The sequence below is a fragment of the Pipistrellus hanaki genome (genome assembly GCF_964339955.1).
Source record: "Pipistrellus hanaki genome assembly, chromosome: X".
NCBI classification, from domain to species: domain Eukaryota; kingdom Metazoa; phylum Chordata; class Mammalia; order Chiroptera; family Vespertilionidae; genus Pipistrellus; species Pipistrellus hanaki.
Window position 1 is genome coordinate 69,311,081 of NC_140524.1, and position 17,687 is coordinate 69,328,767.

The window sequence follows — 17,687 nt, forward strand, 5'->3', positions numbered from 1 at the left end:
ATCCATTTTATTTAGCCATTGTCTTTTCCTCGTGTTACTCAGTGGAAAACTAAGATTCAGTGAGGGAAAGGACTCTCTCAAGGGCACATAGCATGTTCAGTGGTAGAACTATTACCAGAACCCAAGTATCCAGGAAAGCCCTAGCCAGCATATATGCCTTGTTTCCTCATATAGACTATAATTTTCTGTATGACAGGAAGGACTGTATCTTCCACCCCTTCATTTTTTCCAGGGTTTGCTGGAGTATTAAGAGAGCTCTAGACTCTAGCCAGACTGCTTGGGTTTCTATCTTGGCTTCATTTGTTATTACCTAGCTGTGTAACCTGAGGCAACTTAACCACTCTAAACCTCAGCTTCCTCATATGTAAATGAAGATAACAGTGGTCATAAGTTATGAAGATTAGATGAAATAATGTGTGTAAAGTGCCTAGAGCAGTAACCAAACACCTAGTATACATGCAATAAACAGTATTTTTTATTGTTATTATTTTCAATATTAGCATATTCTTCCTGGTAATGCTTGATTAAAAATTAGAATGTGGGAGATACTGGGAGTGGGCCGAAGTGAGAAAAGGAAGTAGACAACCAGACCACGCTGAGATCTGGTGAAATCCAAACAAGGTTAGTGGCACAGCAGGACGTTTGTTCATCAGAGTTCTTAGTGCCATGTGACTCTGTGAGGGCCCCAAGCACATGGATCCATCTGGGCGGCACTGCTTCCCTAACTATCATTCAGCTATTCTCAGCAGCCTATAGGGGGAGCCAGGAAGCTAAGACGGGGAAGAGGCTGCTGGAAATCTTACTGAGGGCAGAAACGACACCCCACCACTAATAACCATCTTAGCCCACTGTCTTGCCCCCTCAAGGACGCACTCCAAGCTGTCCTGCACAGCTGCTATGCTGGGAGCTGTCACTCAGCACCAGGGGCCGCCTTGGCCTCAGGCAGGACAGCAGAGTTAGGGACAAGGGACTGGTCCGATTCGCAGCCAGCTCCAGCTTCGCCTAGTCACGGGGACAGGGGAGGCAGCGAGACGCTACGGAGATGCCTCCCGCCTCCAAGAATCACCCCCAGAAAGCCCCCGAACCCTCGGGGGCAGTGAGCAGCCGCCCTGGGGAGGAAAGGGCGCTTGGGTCGGCGGGGTGGGGGGGCGCCAGGACCTGGGACTCAGCGTGTGGCGCGTGCAGGTGGGGAGCGGGTGGGTGAACGGAGGCGCTGAAGTGAATGGAGTTGGGGGGTTGACTGGAAACATCCCCAAACAGCACAGACTGTGGCCGGCGGGGACTGGGGGGGCCGGGCGGCGGGGGTGGAGGGGGGGGAGGAAAGAGTCCGCAGGCGCAGGCGCAGTCGGGGCCCCGGTCCTGTTCCCTCCTCCTCTCAGTGCCTCTTTCTCCGCCCCGCTCCCCACCAAACACACTCGCACGGGGGCTCTCAAGGTGTTCTCACAGCGGAAGATGGCGACAGACTGAGGGGGCATGGCCAGCGGGAGCCACGGGCCGTGCCGCCCTGCGGCCGCCTCAGCGGGGCGAACGAGAAGCGGAAGCGAGGAGCGCACCAAGTGAAGCCCGGCGTCCGCGTCCGCGTCCGGCGCCCGCGGCGCAGCCGGAGCCAGGTGGCCCGCCCGAGCCGGAACTCCGGGAGCGGTCGGCGAGGAGCCCGAGCGGAGCCGGCCCCGCACCGGCCCCGGCGAACGGCTGGAGCGAGAAAGAAGCGCGAGAGGCAGGGAGCGGCGCGGGCGGGCGGACGGGCGGGAGCGGAGCGGGCGCGGGGCGAGCGAGCGGAGCGGAGCGGCGGCAGGGCCCGCGGGCGGCGCTGAGGGGCGCAGAGGTGCGCCGAGCCCCGCCAAGACGGCCGGAGCGGAGTGCCAGGAGGGCGGCCACCGGCGCCGAGCGGAGTGTCTCGGAGCGGAGGGCAGCTGAGGGGCCCGACAGTATGAAGAGCGCGGCGCTGCCGCCGCAGCCGCCACCGCCCCAGCGCCCCGCACCGCCCCCCGCCGGGACGCCGGGCAGCGCCTAGCGGGCCGGGTGGCCGCGCCCGGGCTCCGAGCGAGGGAGTGCGGGAGGGGCGCGGGGACGACGCGAGAGCGCTCCGCGACTCCGGCCTGAGTGGGGCCCGGGGCCGGCCTGCCTCGCCATGCGGCCCCCGAGGTAGAACCTGGACGGCGCCGAGGAACGCGGAGCGGCGGGCAGCCCGCTCGCTCGCCGGAGACGGCCTCGCGCCCGCCTGCTTTCTCCGGCCCGGACCCCCCTGAAATATGTTCAGGGGCGCTTGGATGTGGCCCGGAAAAGACGCCGCCGCGCTGACTATCTGCTGCTGCTGCTGCTGGGCTCCCAGGCCGAGCGACAAACCTTGCGCCGACTCCGAGCGGGCGCAGCGATGGCGACTGTCCCTGGCGTCCCTGCTCTTCTTCACCGTGCTCCTCGCTGACCATCTGTGGCTGTGCGCAGGGGCCCGGCCCCGGGCCAGGGAGCTGAGCAGCGCCATGCGGCCACCCTGGGGGACCAACCGTGAGCGGCAGCCGGTGCCTCCTCGTGCGGTGCCGCCGCTGCCGCCGCCGTCCGGCGAGCCCAGTGCGCCCCCGGGCACCTGCGGTCCCAGATCCGGCAATCTGACCAAAGCCGCTCCCGCCGCCGGTCCCGGGCTGGACTGCGGCGGCATCCCAGAGCCCACGGGGCTGGATGCAGCTTGCACCAAATTGCAATCTTTGCAGAGACTTTTCGAACCGACTACCCCAGCCCCACCTCTGCGGCCCCCCGATTCCCCTTCCCGTGCTCCGGCCGAGTTCCCCTCCGCCCAAAAAAACTTGCTCAAAGGCCACTTTCGGAACTTCACTCTCTCCTTTTGCGACACCTACACGGTCTGGGACTTGCTGCTGGGCATGGACCGCCCCGACAGCCTGGACTGCAGCCTGGACACCCTGCTGGGGGACCTGCTGGCCGTGGTGGCCAGCCCGGGCTCCGGGGCCTGGGAAGTGTGTAGCAACTGTATTGAGGCATACCAGCGGCTCGACCGACATGCTCAGGAAAAATATGACGAGTTCGACCTCGTGCTGCATAAATACTTACAGGCGGAAGAGTACTCAATCCGGTCCTGCACAAAAGGCTGTAAGGTAGGGACTGGCATCCGTGGCCACAAGGCGGAAGTAGTGGCGGTGGTCCCGAGGGGAAAAAAAGGAGGTCTCCCCCTCTGTCCACCACACCTTCTCCCAATACCCCCACCATTTGAGCGCTGCTTTGGAACCCGCCCAGGTCAGGTCACCACCTGGCCAACTTCTATTCATTCCAGGTTTGGGCATAGTCTGACTGGGGCCTCCTGGCGCCCCACCCCGCTTGAGGAGGGAGGGATCTTGGGGCCCTTGGCTGGCAAAGGGGTGAAAAGAGGGATCTGGCCTCCATCTTCAGCCATAGGTACCCTCTTTCCTAGGCTGTAATTGAAAGTCTTGGGAGTGGCTGGTGCTGGGGGAAGGCCAAAGGCGGAAAGAAGCCTAGCCCTCATCCTTTGGTCCCGGAAATGGGCTAGAGGAGGGGCACCCCTGGTTGTGGGGCACACTACACTGTTGACCTTATGTGACCTGAGGTGGCCGGTCAGAACCTAGATAGGTGGAGCCTGTCATCTCCCAAGGAGAAGCTCCTTGCCAACAACTCTTCCCTGACAAAAGGAGCTGGGAACAGAGCACAAGCTCCCAGTGCTTTCCCAGCACCCTGGAGTGGCAGTGGGAGGACAGCTGGCTTTCTGGCTTATGGGAACAGGAATCCAGAGTAGAGGCGATGCTGCTGCAGAACGGGCCTGCCTAGGACAGAGCTGAGTTGAGAAACTTCTTGACCCTCAGCAGGATAGTTCTGGGCAGTAGGTGTATGGGACTGGACACATTTGTGACATCATGCTACTGCCTTGTTGGCTCAGCCTGGCCAGGTGGCCTGCCTTTGGGAGGAAAGAGAACAGCAAGGTCAAAGGGTCAAGTGACAAGGAGATAAGGTGGGCTGGTGGCCTCACCCATCCTCAAGCAGGGACTGGGTGGGGGAAAAGGGGGAGATATTGGGAGCTGGCAAAGGGGATGGTTGCCTCCTAGACTAGCTTGTCTCCCATCAAGGCTTTAGAGAGGAGCAGAAAGTGCCCCTTTCCATCCAGTGTGACCCCCGTATACTTCAGTAGAATTCCATGCTCTTGGTGGGCTCCTTATATGGTTGGGTAGGTAAGGGGTAGCTCCTTCCTTCTGACTTCACTTTCTCATTCTCCTTTTCCCTTTTCTCATAACCTACCTGTCTTTCTCCCGCCTCCCTCAGCCTCAGCTGACTCACTGCCTCACTCACACTACCAAATGAGATATTTCATTTCTTAAAGGTGTACACACACACACACACACACACACACGCACACACACACTCACACACACAGTCATAAACCACCACCACTACCCTGGGCAAAGTCACACAGATATAGAGAGATTGTCACACCAAACAGTGCCATGGAAGCAGACACCCACACGTACATCTCCCCACCATGTTAGAGACACAAAGGCAGAAGGCCTGTCACATGAAGAAGGACACATTTTGTCATAAAGAGATAGAGACACATATATACACTCAATGGGAATAGATGGACATGATCCAATAGTAGAAGGAATATAGAATGTGTGTCTTTTGTGGCCCTCAATTCAATCCCGTGGCCCCAACTTTTCCTTTTCTTCAATCACCAGGATGAATGAGAGACCATGCCACAACTTTTCCATAGTTTTTCCCCATGTTATAGCTGGCTTCCAGCTGTGTCTGATCCCACAGTAAATAAAAATCACTCATGTTGGTTATTTTTACCAGGCAGTTTGGTATAGGAGAAAGACCACTGATCTCCAGGATTTAGGCCTTATCAGCCTCTACCACTTGTTAACAGAATGACCTTGGGCATGTCACTTCACTTTAAGCTTTCATTTGCTCAGTTATAAAACAGGGATAATAGTCCTTATTCTGCCCACATTCTGAGTCTTTTGTGTGAGATTCAAGTAGGAAGAGAGGTAGCTGATAGTATTTTAAAATAATAATAGAACATCCAACATTGTTCTCCCATATATTATGAGATCACAACTTCCCAAGGAGACTGGTTATACCAGCACCATTATCTCCATTTCACAGATGAGGACACTGAGGTGCAGGAGTGCCAGGCCTCCAACTCACATGCTCTGTAGCAAAGCCCATGTGTTTTCCAGTGTCTCCCATCAAGTTCCCAGTGGCCAGGGTGCTCCCTCCTCTGCTATGTCTCCTTGTCTGTCACTATAGCTTTCCCTCTCTCGCTCTCCCTCTCAAATGAACTCTGCCTGCTCTCTTGCTGCCTGCTATGCCAGCAGAAGGGCAGTGCCAGCTCTATAGCTTTCTTCCTGTCTTTCCCACCCCTCTCTAGTGCTCTTTCCCTCAGCTGAGGCTTAGACCTACAGGGCTCTTGATTCCAGCTGTATTATGGGCACTAAGGGAAAAGACATCCCTCTCTCCTCTTTCCCGCGGCCCCTCTCTCTTCACCCTATTACACCACTTGTATCCCAGGTCTTTTCTGCCGATTCCTGATCCTACCCCCAGGCTCTGAGCCTACGTGTTCAGCTCCTACCCCAAATGGCATCCCTTGGAGATGATGACCATTCTTAAAGCTTCTCCTGAATGGAGGGCTCACAGCCCCAGGCCAGAATGAGGGGGCTTTCTCTACTTCTGGAAGCCAGGTGACCCCCATCCCTGGGACCCTGTCTTAAGTGTCTCAGTCAGCTCTTTCCTGGGAAGCCCCAGAAACCCTGTTCTCTCCCTTTGCAATGTCTGCCCCTGTTTTGGACCCCACAGGGCCCCACAAATCATACCTGTTCTCACTGCTGCTGCCTGTGACACCTCCCAATTTAGTACCAGTTGCAACATTTTCTTAATGTGAGACTGACTTTCGCTCACACAGCAGGGCGATGTTAACTGAGGCAGGCCATGCCTATCCCCACCCTGGCCTCTCCCAACCCCAGGGACCATGCTCCACTCCCCTAATCTCCTTAAGCCTACCCCAAAACACTTACCTCCCCATCTCCTTGGCCCTCTTGGCCCTGCCTAGGGTTATTGGACAGCCACCTCACTTCCCTCAGCTTTCCATCCTCTCAGCCCTGCCATGCCCCTGCCTGGTTTTGATGGCCTCTTCCCCACCTCTGCCCTTCCCTTATCTAATTCAGAGGTTAAGGGGACTGGTGGAGATAGGAACAAATCCTTGGCCTCTTCTCTCGTAGCTCTTATCCCAAAAGGGCTTGAAACTCAAGAGAAGGATAGTTCTCAGCTTTCTTACCAGTCATTGGACCACAACAGTAAAGGTTAGTTCCAAGGGAGGATGTGATAGTTCTACTCTGCTCTGAACTGGCCCAAACCCACCTGAAAGACCATGTGTTTGGTTCTGGGTCATACACTGAGCAGGTCTGGAGGAGGCTGGAACCCAGATTTTCCTGGACAGAGTTGAAGAAGCTGTTTCACCTGGAGAAGAGGACACTCAGAAGGCTGTGGTTTCTGCTTCCAGACCTCTGAAGAATTGTCATGGTGCAAAATAATAGGCATGTCATCCTTAGCTCCAGGGGCACTAAATAGTTAGAAAGTCCTGCTCTTCCATTTATTATCTATGTGACCTTGAGCTAGGGACTTTTTTTCCCCTCAAAGCCTCACTTTTCTCATCTGTAAAATGAACCTCAACCCTGTGAGGTCATTATTAATGAGAAATCCACATGCACAGAAGTACCTATGCACAGCAGAGTTGCTCAGTTAACAGGTATTTTTTTCTTCCAAAGAGGGACCAGACTGCCTTAGGGGGAGGTGAGCTCCTATTCTCCAGGAAGAGTTGGACTAAGTGACCTCTGAGGTCTCTTTCAGCCCAGAGTCAAGGCCCATGAGCCCAGCCTACTCCCATGAATACCAGCACTAAATGGGAAGGGCTGGGACAGGAAGCCTAACACCCACACACAGTAGGGAGTGTCTGCCAGATCCAGTGTCTTGCCTTCTGTCCATACCCGTTGGGGTCCTGCTCTTCCTCCACTCTGGCTGGCAGCTGTTTCTGCCTCGCTGCCTTCCTCTCTCCTCTGAAGTGCCAAGCAAGACTTCTGGACTAACGCTGGTGCTGAGAACAGGGAGCTCAGGGCTCTGGCCAAGTGCTGGAGTCCCAAGCTCACCAGCCGGGAGCAGTGCCCACAGTCAGCCTCCCCAATCCAGGATTCTTGTGGGCAGAGGAGGAGTCCTGGTCCCTGTTTGGGCGTGGGGGAAGGGGGCGGCAGTCAAGAAGCTGCCTCCTGGGGACCATGGCAAAGCCTCCTCTGGGGAGGGGCCTCCAGATTCACAGAAGCCTACTGCCCAGGAACTTGAGCCTTGGGTTTTCTAGAAGGTGCAAGGACAGAAAAGAGAATGTTTATAGCTCAGACAGGACCCATACGGTGGGTCAAACAAGGGACTGGGAAAGTTGCCCCATGCTGCCCATGCCTCTCCATGCCCTCTGACCCAGTCTTGACCCCCCACTATTACACCTCATATTCCTCTTAAATTTTCATCCACACTCAACACCTCCCATCCACATACCAGTGACCCCACAACCTTCCCAATCTTCTACTTGAAGATCACCCTAGCCAAGCATGTCAAACTCACAGCCAGTGGGCCACATGCCTTGTTTAAATCCAAACTACTTCCTACATCTCACTTTCTAGTCTTTACCCCTACACCTACACCCCTCCTACCCCCACTTTTCACAATAGTTATTCCTCCCTTTCCCCCTCCCTGCACCACTCCTCTTGACCCTTTCCCATTTCCCATCCCTCTTCACTCTTTTTCCTCACACCCCTCCCAACCTTTACCACAAGCCCTTACCCCCAGTCCTCCTGGCACTGCACCTCTTGCTCTCGACACCTACATGCCTCCTCACCCCTGGCATCCCTCATCCCACTCAGGCTTGACCTCCCTTTCCCCATCCCTCCTCCTGTCCCCTTTATCCCTCCTCCATCTCTCTGCTTTTTTTTCCCTCCCTCCCTTCTCCCTTCCCCACTTAGGGCAGACATGCATGCATGCACGCACACACATAACACTTAGCCACATAGACTCATACAGACACGCAATCTTCTTCGTGGCTACTTCCCATCCTTCCCACAGGCTGGTTCTTGACTACTATAGTCACCATAGCAATGGGAACTTCTGAGAAGGATACACTGGTATCTCCTGGAGGTGGAGGTGGGGGTAGGGGAATTGTATGGAGGAAGGGAGCCTAGCAGCCTCCCACCGAATCTCATGGTCTGGCTGGAAGACTACTGAACACGGTGGAGGTAGGGAGTAAGGAAAGGGAAGACAGTGGGTGGGGGTGAAATTAAAGGAGAGTCAGGGATTTCCAAACTCATCATGAGCAGGAGAGAGTGCATTATAAGCCATGTAGGGATCTAGACAAATATGGGCTTTCAGAAGCACCATACTCTGATGCTGACCTGGAAGATCTCTGGGGAATAGGCATGTCAGACATGTTCCTGTGGTTATGCAGACCAGTGTCTGTGCAGGTGGACAGCAACACTGGACTAGACTTTTCTCCATGGGCATAGAATTTTTGACACCTTGAGCCAGGCGGGTGCTTAGAAGAGAGAGCAAGGGTACCAGGTGAGCTGCAGTTGGCCTTGGAAAGGGAAGTAGTTATTATGGAGTTATGGGCTTTCAGGGCTGCTTGAATGGAGAAAGGAGCTGGAATCTAAACCACAAGTCTCTGGGCCAGAAGGCTGGACAGGTTGGCGCCAGAGAAGATTGGGGTAAGAAAGTGGAAGGGGAAAAGGAAACAGCAAGCTTTTGACCCACAGAGTGCCTAGGAGATGTCAGGGTCCTTGCATGTGTCTATGAAATAATTTTATTCTGATAATGGCTCTATCATTATCCCCATGTTGCAAGTGAGGAAACTGAGGCTCATTGAGGAAATGTGACCTACCCAGGCCACATAGCTAAAAGGTGGGAAGACTGGGATACACAACCAGGTCTGTCTGTTCTTTCCCCAGTGCACACGTGTATAAAATGTTAATAATCTCCTCTAATTGTCCAAGGCAACCAATGCCCAGCTGGCTGCTGAAAGACTGGGGCAAGAAGCTGAACTGTCGGCAGGTGCCATCCGACAGGACCTTTTGGTAGCTTGTAGGGGCCCCTGGGGGCATTTCAAAGAATGGGGACCCATCAACATCCTCTTTGTTCAATACCCTAGTCTCATGTCCCTGAGACTCAGTGCCAATCACCAGTATCCTTCTAGGATAGTGATGGAGGAAGGCATGAGGAAGGGGGATATTGACTCTCTTTTTTTCTGTAGGCTCTGCAAATGAGATAGGAGGAGCTGGGCTCCTCTTGGCTTAGAGAGAAGGTATCTGTTATAGTCTCAACTTCAATCTGCTGAAAAGATCAACTGGGGCAGGAGGACAGAAAGTCCCCTAGGCAGGCCTAGTGCAAGCCTGAGCCCCAGCCACCTGCTGGGTGGGAGAGCTGAAAGGGGAAAAATGACATTTGTCACTCCACAGCCTGATTAGGCCTGGCCTGGTCTTTGCCTGGCCTAGTTCCCATGCCAGGGTTTAGGTCCCTGATCTGGGATAGCTAGGCTTCTCTTGGGGATAGAAGGAAGTGCCAACTCACCAAGTTTTGCCTGGAGAGGACATGTGGTAGTGGCAGGGATACCATTATTTCCTATCTCTTTGTTTGCTGTTCAGAAGACAGTGTGCCCATCTGGTTGGTTTGTGAAAGGTGAGCCTATATGCTTAGTATTGAACCCAACTAAAATTTCCATATTAATCCTTCAGAATTATTATAGTCTCAGAATCTTTTTTTACAATTAAAAAAGGTCTTTGAGAAAATTTGGAAAATAGAAGTATAACAGAAAAAAGGTCGCAGAAACACTCTTAATATTATAGTGTACTGATATGTATTTTGTGGTACATATGAAAGATACATAGATATAGATATATATTTTTATTGTGGTAAAATATACGTATAAAATTTACCACTTTAACCACTCTTAAGTGTACAAATCCAGTAGCATGAAGTACATTTACACTGTTGTACAATCATCACCACTATCCATTTCTAAAACATATTTATTATTCTAATCAGAAACTCTATACCCATTAAGCAATAACTCCCTATCTTCTCTTCTCCCAGCTCTTGGTAGCCTCTATTCTACTTTCTTTCTTTATGAATTTGACCACTCTAGGTACCTCATATAAGTGGAATCATGCAGCATTTATCCTATTATGTCTGGCTTATTTCATTTAATATGTTTTCAAGGTGCCCCCATTTTATAGCATGGATTAGTACTTCATTCCTCTTTATGGTTGAATAATACTACATTGTCTGGATATACCACATTTTGTTTATCCATTCATCTCTATGGACACTTGGGTTGTTTCTACTCTGGGGCAATTAAGAATAAAGCTGCCATGAACATTCATGAACAAGTTTTTGTGTGGACATATGTTTTCATTTCCTTCTACCTCTTTCTATTGTAAATGAGGTTGTTATGAACATTGGTATACAAATATTTGTTTGATTCCCTATTCTCAGTCCTTTTGGGTATATACCTAGATGTGGACTTGTTGGATCACATGATAATTCTATATTTAACTCTTTGAGGAACTGCAGCACTGTTTTCCACATTGGCTCCATCATTATACATTCTTACCAGCAATGCAAGAGGATTCCAATGTCTCCACATCCTCATCAACACTTGCTATTTTTCATTTTTTGTAATAGCCCTCCAAATAGGTGTGACACTATATTTTTACAAGTTGAAATCACAGTTTTTTACTCTGGTCTTTTTAACATTGCATTAAAAGTTATACTGAGTATATTTCCATGTAATTAAATATTTGTAAACATCATTCTTTTTTTTTTTTTAATCCTCATCCGAGGATATGTTTTTATTTATTTGAGTGAGAGAGAGAAACCTGATTGGTTGCTTCCTGTACATGCCCTGACCCGGATGGAACCTATAACCTAGGTAAGTGCCCTGACTGGGAATCAAACCCACAATCTTTTGGTGTATGGATGACGCTCCAGCCATCTGAGCCACTTGGCCAGGGTCATGAACATCATCCTTAATGAGTGTACAATATTTCATCAGATGAATATAATGGAATTTATATATATTGCAATATAGTTCTCTGTTCTCTGTTGTTAGATATTTACTGCCAACTTTTACTATTATAAATACTTCTGTGATGAATATTTTTGTTCGTAAGTCTTAGACCTGTTTCCTTTTTTAAATACTATCTCAAATTATTTTTTTCTTATTTCTCTACTTAGCTGAGTTTCATAAATCACAAAGTAATGCATACTCATTGTACCAGACCTAACAATACAGAGGCGAATAAAGAAAACATTAATAATCCTCCAGTCCCTCCCCTTACAGTCCCACTGCCCTGAGGTGACTGATGTTAACAAAATTTGGAACCCCTCTCTCAGAACTATAGAAACATTTGCACACAGAACGCCTTTTCCTTTCCTTTGTTTTGCATACAAATGGGATCATAAACATTAATTCTACAGGATGAACATTTGGGACTAGTTTTAGAGAATCCGAGTTTTAACCTTTTTTAAAGCTTTTGACATGCAGATTGCTTTCTTACCCAATTTCTTTCTAGAAGGATTATTCTAGTTTATACCCTGGCCAAAAATGTGAGACTAATTTACCACTCTTTTTCAACATTATTATAATTTTGAAGTTTTACTAATTTGGAGTTGAAAATGGAATAGCACTAGCTTTCAATTTGCATTCCTTTGGTCATACATTCATTTTTCTTGCTTATAGTCCATTTCTATTGTCTGTTTTATAAACTGTCTGTTCATGTCTTGTGTTTTTTCTTATTGATTTCTATGTACTCTTATGTGTGATAATGGTTTTAACCTTTTCTGATCACATTTGTGGTAGTTTTTTTTTTTCCATTTGTTATTTATTATAGAGATGAAAGGAAGGAATGGGGAAAAGGGGAAAGGAACTATCCCAGCCACTTTTTATGTATTACATCTCAATTCTTACATCTGCCTTGTGCTGTGCATATGTATTTCTCTCCATATAACATAGGAAGACAGGCTCAGAGAGGTTAAATAACTAGCCCAAGGTCATTCAGCTAGTAAGATTTGGAGTTGGGATTTGAATCCAGGTCAAACCCAGGGATTTGATTGCCAGAAAGCAAAGGTACTACCCAATCTGTGTCAGTGTAATTATACTATAGGTAAACCCTTGTGCTAGTTGATTTACAGGCATCATTTACAGAAAGGTAAGGATAGGTGCTTTTATTATCTCCATTCTACAGATAAGGAAAGTGTAGATCCAGAGTATTTAAGTAACTTGCTTGAGGTTTCGTAACTGGTAAGAGCAGACTGTTTGCCTGCTGGACTGTTTGAGTTTTAAAATGTTTGACCCTGTCTTCTTTCCATACATGCTGCCACCCTAGGGATCATCATTTTGGTTCCAAATTGAGTACCAGAGAGGGAAAGTATTTTTCTTACAGCCAGACAGCAAATTAGTGGCTAAGTACCTGCCTCTTTATTGGTGATTTGTCCAAGATCACACAGCTAGTTGGTGGCAAGCCCAGCTAGTTAGTGGCAGAGTCCAGCTCTAGCTAACTCTGCATCTTAACTGGAGTAAAAGATTTGCAGTGAAGAATATTTATGGGACAGGCTGGAAAGAAGGAGCAATTAGGTAGAGTATTCAGCTGCCCTAAGACCTTTCTGAACAGACTCTGGCATTGGAGTTCCAAGGCAAGGCAGTTCCAGAAGCCCTAAATGATAGGACCTGAAACGAGAACTCAAATTCAAAGGCAAGAAAATCTTTCCACAAAGAGATAGCTGCCTTTCCTTCACCAGTTGCCAAAGGTGATAGCAGGAATAGTGAGCCTGGGGCTCTGAGTAGGAAGCTGGTGGGTTTGGAAGAAACAAAGCAGCAGTTGGCGCTTTTCAACATCTCTATCTCCCGTGTGTGTGTGTGTGTGTGTGTGTGTGTGTGTGTGTGTGTGTGTGTATGTTTAGAGGAAGAGGGAAGGGTGTGCTTTGATGGAGGAAATGATCGTTTGTATTCCCTAGTATCCAAATGTTCTCCCCTAAACACACACCTTTACAAAGACACTGTTACTCATACAGGGAATGGGCTGAATATACTGATTTTAGAAAAGTACTCTCCCATCCAGTCCTAGGAATTTCTCCCTAACTTGACCTGAAATTCCATCAAAATTATTTGTTTTTGTAACAAGCTAATTACTTCCATGGTGATAGTGAAATTGAAGGAACCATCCGAGGAGCGATATGACATATAAGAGCTTGGGCATTGAAGTCCAGGTAAACCTGGCTTCAAATTCCAGTTTCAAATCTGTTTTCTCCACAAAATAGTTGTCAACACCTTGAATATATTCTTTTGTCTCTCTTGAAAACTCCCTTACTCTGTATTCAAAGCTAAGAAATAGGGCCATTTACAAAGCTTAAATGACATACAACATGCTGATCTCTCTCTTTTTTTTTTATTGCGAGGGGCATTTGGATTTTATGCCAGGCACATCTATTGCAGCTCAAAGGAAGTGATGGTTGTCACAAAGGCACCATTCCTGCGGTGGCCTACACAGCCATTGGACAGACGCCCCCAAAGCTCCCCTTACCTCATGTTACTTCCTTTCTTTGGCTAATGGATCACTCATGCATTCTCTTGGTGTGTTAAGCTTTCTGGCCCAAACCTGTGGCCAGAGAGTGGTGATGGATCAGTGATCCAGCCCAGGGCAGTACAGGACATTCAGCTTTAGGGTTTTGGAGCTGAGTCTGGTGAGATTTGTGAGGTCAAGTCTTAGGGATTTTGTTTTATTGTTTTTGAAGTTCATGGCTGTTAATCAGTTTATATTTTTATTTTATCAGAGTAATATATTTTCATAATTTTATAAGATATGTATAAGCTACATATATATAATCACTCCAGAGTAAGCACTTGAAACTCTCTTAGCTTTTTCTTTCGATATTTATCTCAATGTTTCTAATGTTATACCAGTACTGCTATTTCTTGACTTTTCTGTTTTAAATATCGGTGTGTGTATGTGTGGGTGTGTATGCACACATACATATATACACATGTGTATATCTATCCTATATATATATCCTTATTAGCATATATATGTGCTAATATATATGACACATAAGGTGTCCCCAAAAATGTATACACACTTTAACAGCTAATAACTCACTTAATTTTCACTCCTTTTCAGATTTAACTGATTTGAAATAATTAGTGAAGCCAGACTAAGCTTTAAACAAATTAGAAAATTTATCCTAAAGTGCCACTAGACTTTTTTATGGGAATACTTAAAAGATAAAGTTTATGGTACAAACCCAGAACAGCCGATGAATTGAGGGCACCCAAAAACCGAATTCAATTATTCTTGATGTTTTTTATTTCATTGTTTCACATTATCAGCCTAGACCAGAATGGTCATCAGTTTGAAAACAGGCTTGACAACAAAAGTATTTATTTCTGTAGATTCTTTTAAGTTTTGAAAAACAAACTGTATGTTAATAAACACTGACTTTATAATCCTTCAAGTATGTGTACATTTTTTGGGATAGCTGTGTATCCTTGTAGCTTATACCTGTCTTTTAAATAATGGATATAGATCTCAATGCTGATAATTAAAACAAAAGCTCCATGCTCGACCCCTGAGCCTCACTCTTCAGAGTTAAATACTTCCAAAATACTTCCAAATCTGATATTTATCTCAATAACTCAAAATGGCATGCTAATTTTTAAATTTTTTGTTTTAAATATCTGTTGACTTTATTTTATTAAAAGTATTTAGCTGTCTTACAAGCAGAATTATATGTGCACACATACTTTGCCTCCCCTTAGACATCCGGTATTGGATGTATCACAGTTTATTTTTTTAACAGTAGTCCATGTTTACATTATTAAGATTATAAATATTGTTTGCAGCCGAGTCATTACATTTCCTTCCTGGGTCAACTTATTTTCCTGGAGTTAATAATTGCCTCTTTTTTTGTTTGTTTGTTTTGTTTTCTATGATGTTTTGCTAGTGCATCCCCAGTGTCTTCATCAGAGCTATAAAAATCCACACAAACACATTAAATGACCCATTACTTCCACCATTCTCCTGTAACTCTTCACCTTGCTCCAATGTGAGCTCAATGCTAGAGGCTTGGCTTTTAAGTACTTGGATTTCAAGTACATAATAGACACATCATCTTTATACCCAGCTCCATGTGGAATGCTGAGGGCAGGGCACAGATAAATAAGGTACAATCCCTGTCTTCAGGGATCCTACAGTCTCAAGAATGTTTAATTTAAACAGATATCTCATCAGAATGCTTGGACTCCTTGCAGGGACTTTGATCCAAACTGTCTTTGATCCCACACTCTAGGGAGGTCTTCCCCTCTCCATCTCCAATGAATACCAGAAGAAAACAATACCGTCAATAGGAGGGTTGAAAATTTTACTTGAGTCTGTGTTGATAAACTCTATCCGGGGACATAGTTGCAAGGGACACAGGACACAGGACTATGAACAACCAGAGAGAACTGAAAACCACATTACATGAAAAAGTTGGGGGCGGGGGGAATGGAAATCTTTGGCCTCTTGGAAGAGTAATCTACATGTAGCTATATCCATTTTTCTTCCCTCATGCTCCCTTTTATATTGGCTAGTCCAGTTTCTGTCCCCATTGCTCCACTGAAACTAATCTCACCATGGTGAGAATGCCAACATGATACTGTCTAAGTCATAATATGTTGACCATTCCCTATTCTTTGAAACTCTTCCCCTCATTTACAGAATGTCACTCTCTTCTGCTTCTCTTCCAACCTCTTAAACCACTCTTCCATCTTCATCAGATTGCCTTCTTCTATCTGCCCCTTAAATGTTAGTGTTTCCCAGGGACCCACTGTTGATCCTATTTCTCTCTGTGCTCACTATTCCTAGACAATATCATCACTTCCTTGGCCTTCACTATTGCTTTATCAGTCAGGGGTGGGGGTGGAGAGAGGCTAGTTCATGCTCTGGTAACAACTCCCAAATATCAGAGGCTTAACACAGCAAACAGTTATTGCTTGCTCACAATACATGTCCAAAAGAGGTCAGCAGGGACCAGTGCTCATGATAGTCACCAAGAGACTCAGGCTAGTAAAGGATTCATTTCAACACCACTTACACAGTCAGCAGCAGAGGGAAAAGAATGTGACAAATTATATACCGGATCTTAAAGCTTCTCCCAAGAGTTATTCATGTTACTTCAATTTACATTTCATTGTCATGCCTACTTCGAAGAGTGTGGGAAAGTATAGCCTACTGTGTTTGTAATGATTAACCCCTTAACTCTTTTTTTTAAAATTTAATCTTTATTGTTCATATTATTACAGTTGTTCCTCTCCCCCCCCCCCCCCGTAACTCCCCTCCACCTGGTTCTCACCCGGCCCCATGCCCTTACCCACCACCACTGTCCTCATCCATAGGTGTAAGATTTTTGTCCAATCTCTTCCCGCACTCACACACCCTCTTCCCCAAGAGAATTGTCAGACCACTACCTTTGTGTGCCACTGATTCTATTATATTCACCAGTTTATTCTGTTCATCAGATTTTTATTCATTTGATTTTTAGATTCACTTGTTGATAGATATGTATTTGTTGTCACTTTGTTGTTCATAATTTTTATCTTTACTTTTTTCTTCTTCTTCCTCTTCTTAAAGAACACCCTTCAGCATTTCATATAATACTGGTTTGGTGGTGATGAACTCCTTTAGCTTTTTCTTAATTGTGAAGCTCTTTATCTGACCTTCAATTCTAAATGATAGCTTTGCTGGGTAGAGTAATCTTGGTTGTAGGTTCTTGCTATTCATCACTTTGAATATTTCTTGCCACTCCCTTCTTGCCTGCATAGTTTCTGTTAATAAATCAGCTGACAATCATATGGGTGCTCCCTTGTAGGTAACTGTTTTTCTCTTGCTGCTTTTAAGATTCTCTCTTTGTCTTTTACCCTTGGCATTTTAATTATAATATGTCTTGGTATAGTCCTCTTTGGATTCTTCTTGTTTGGGGTTCTCTTTGCTTCCTGGACTTGTAAGTCTATTTCTTCACCCAGGTGGGGTAAGTTTTCAGTTATTATTTCTTCAAATAGGTTTTCAATATCTTGCTCTCTGTCTTCTGGCACCCCCGTAATTCAGATGTTGGTATGCTTGAGGTTGTGCCAGAGGCTCCTTACACTATCTTCATATTTTTTGGATTCTTTTTGCTTTTTGTTTTTCTGGTTGGGTGTTTTTTGCTTCTTTGTATTTCAAATCTTTGACTTTATTCTTGGGATCCTCTAGTCTGCTGTTGGATCTCTGTATATTATTCTTTCTTTCAGTCAGTGTATGCTTAATTTCTGATTGGTCCAATTTCATATCCTTGAGAGTCTCACTAAATTTTTCAGAGTTTCTAGAAGATTCTTGAGTAGCCTTATAACCTTGGTTTTGAACTCTATATCCAGGAGTTTGCTTTCCTCTATTTCTTTCATTTGTAACATATTTGTCTCTGCATTTTGGCTGTTTTCCTGACTTGATTGAGTGTCCTTGAGTAGTAGGTGTTCTATAGGGCTCAGTGGCTCAGCCTCCCCAATTACCTGAGGTGGATACTCTTGGTGAACCCCTTTGTGGGCTGTGTGCACAGTCTTGTTGTAGTTA

At 46.9% G+C, this 17,687-nt stretch overlaps 1 protein-coding gene across 1 annotated transcript in view; it reads left to right on the forward strand.

The window, feature by feature from the left end:
- Nucleotides 1-2,134: 2,134 nt before the first annotated feature.
- The window catches only part of NALF2 (NALCN channel auxiliary factor 2), a 36,337-nt gene continuing 20,784 nt past the window's right edge, over nt 2,135-17,687 (forward strand). Inside the window, exon 1 of the mRNA XM_084869672.1 lies at nt 2,135-3,107. Coding sequence (XP_084725798.1) covers nt 2,253-3,107 — 855 coding nt within the window. The 5' untranslated portion in view covers nt 2,135-2,252. The remainder of the gene's footprint in view (nt 3,108-17,687) is intronic.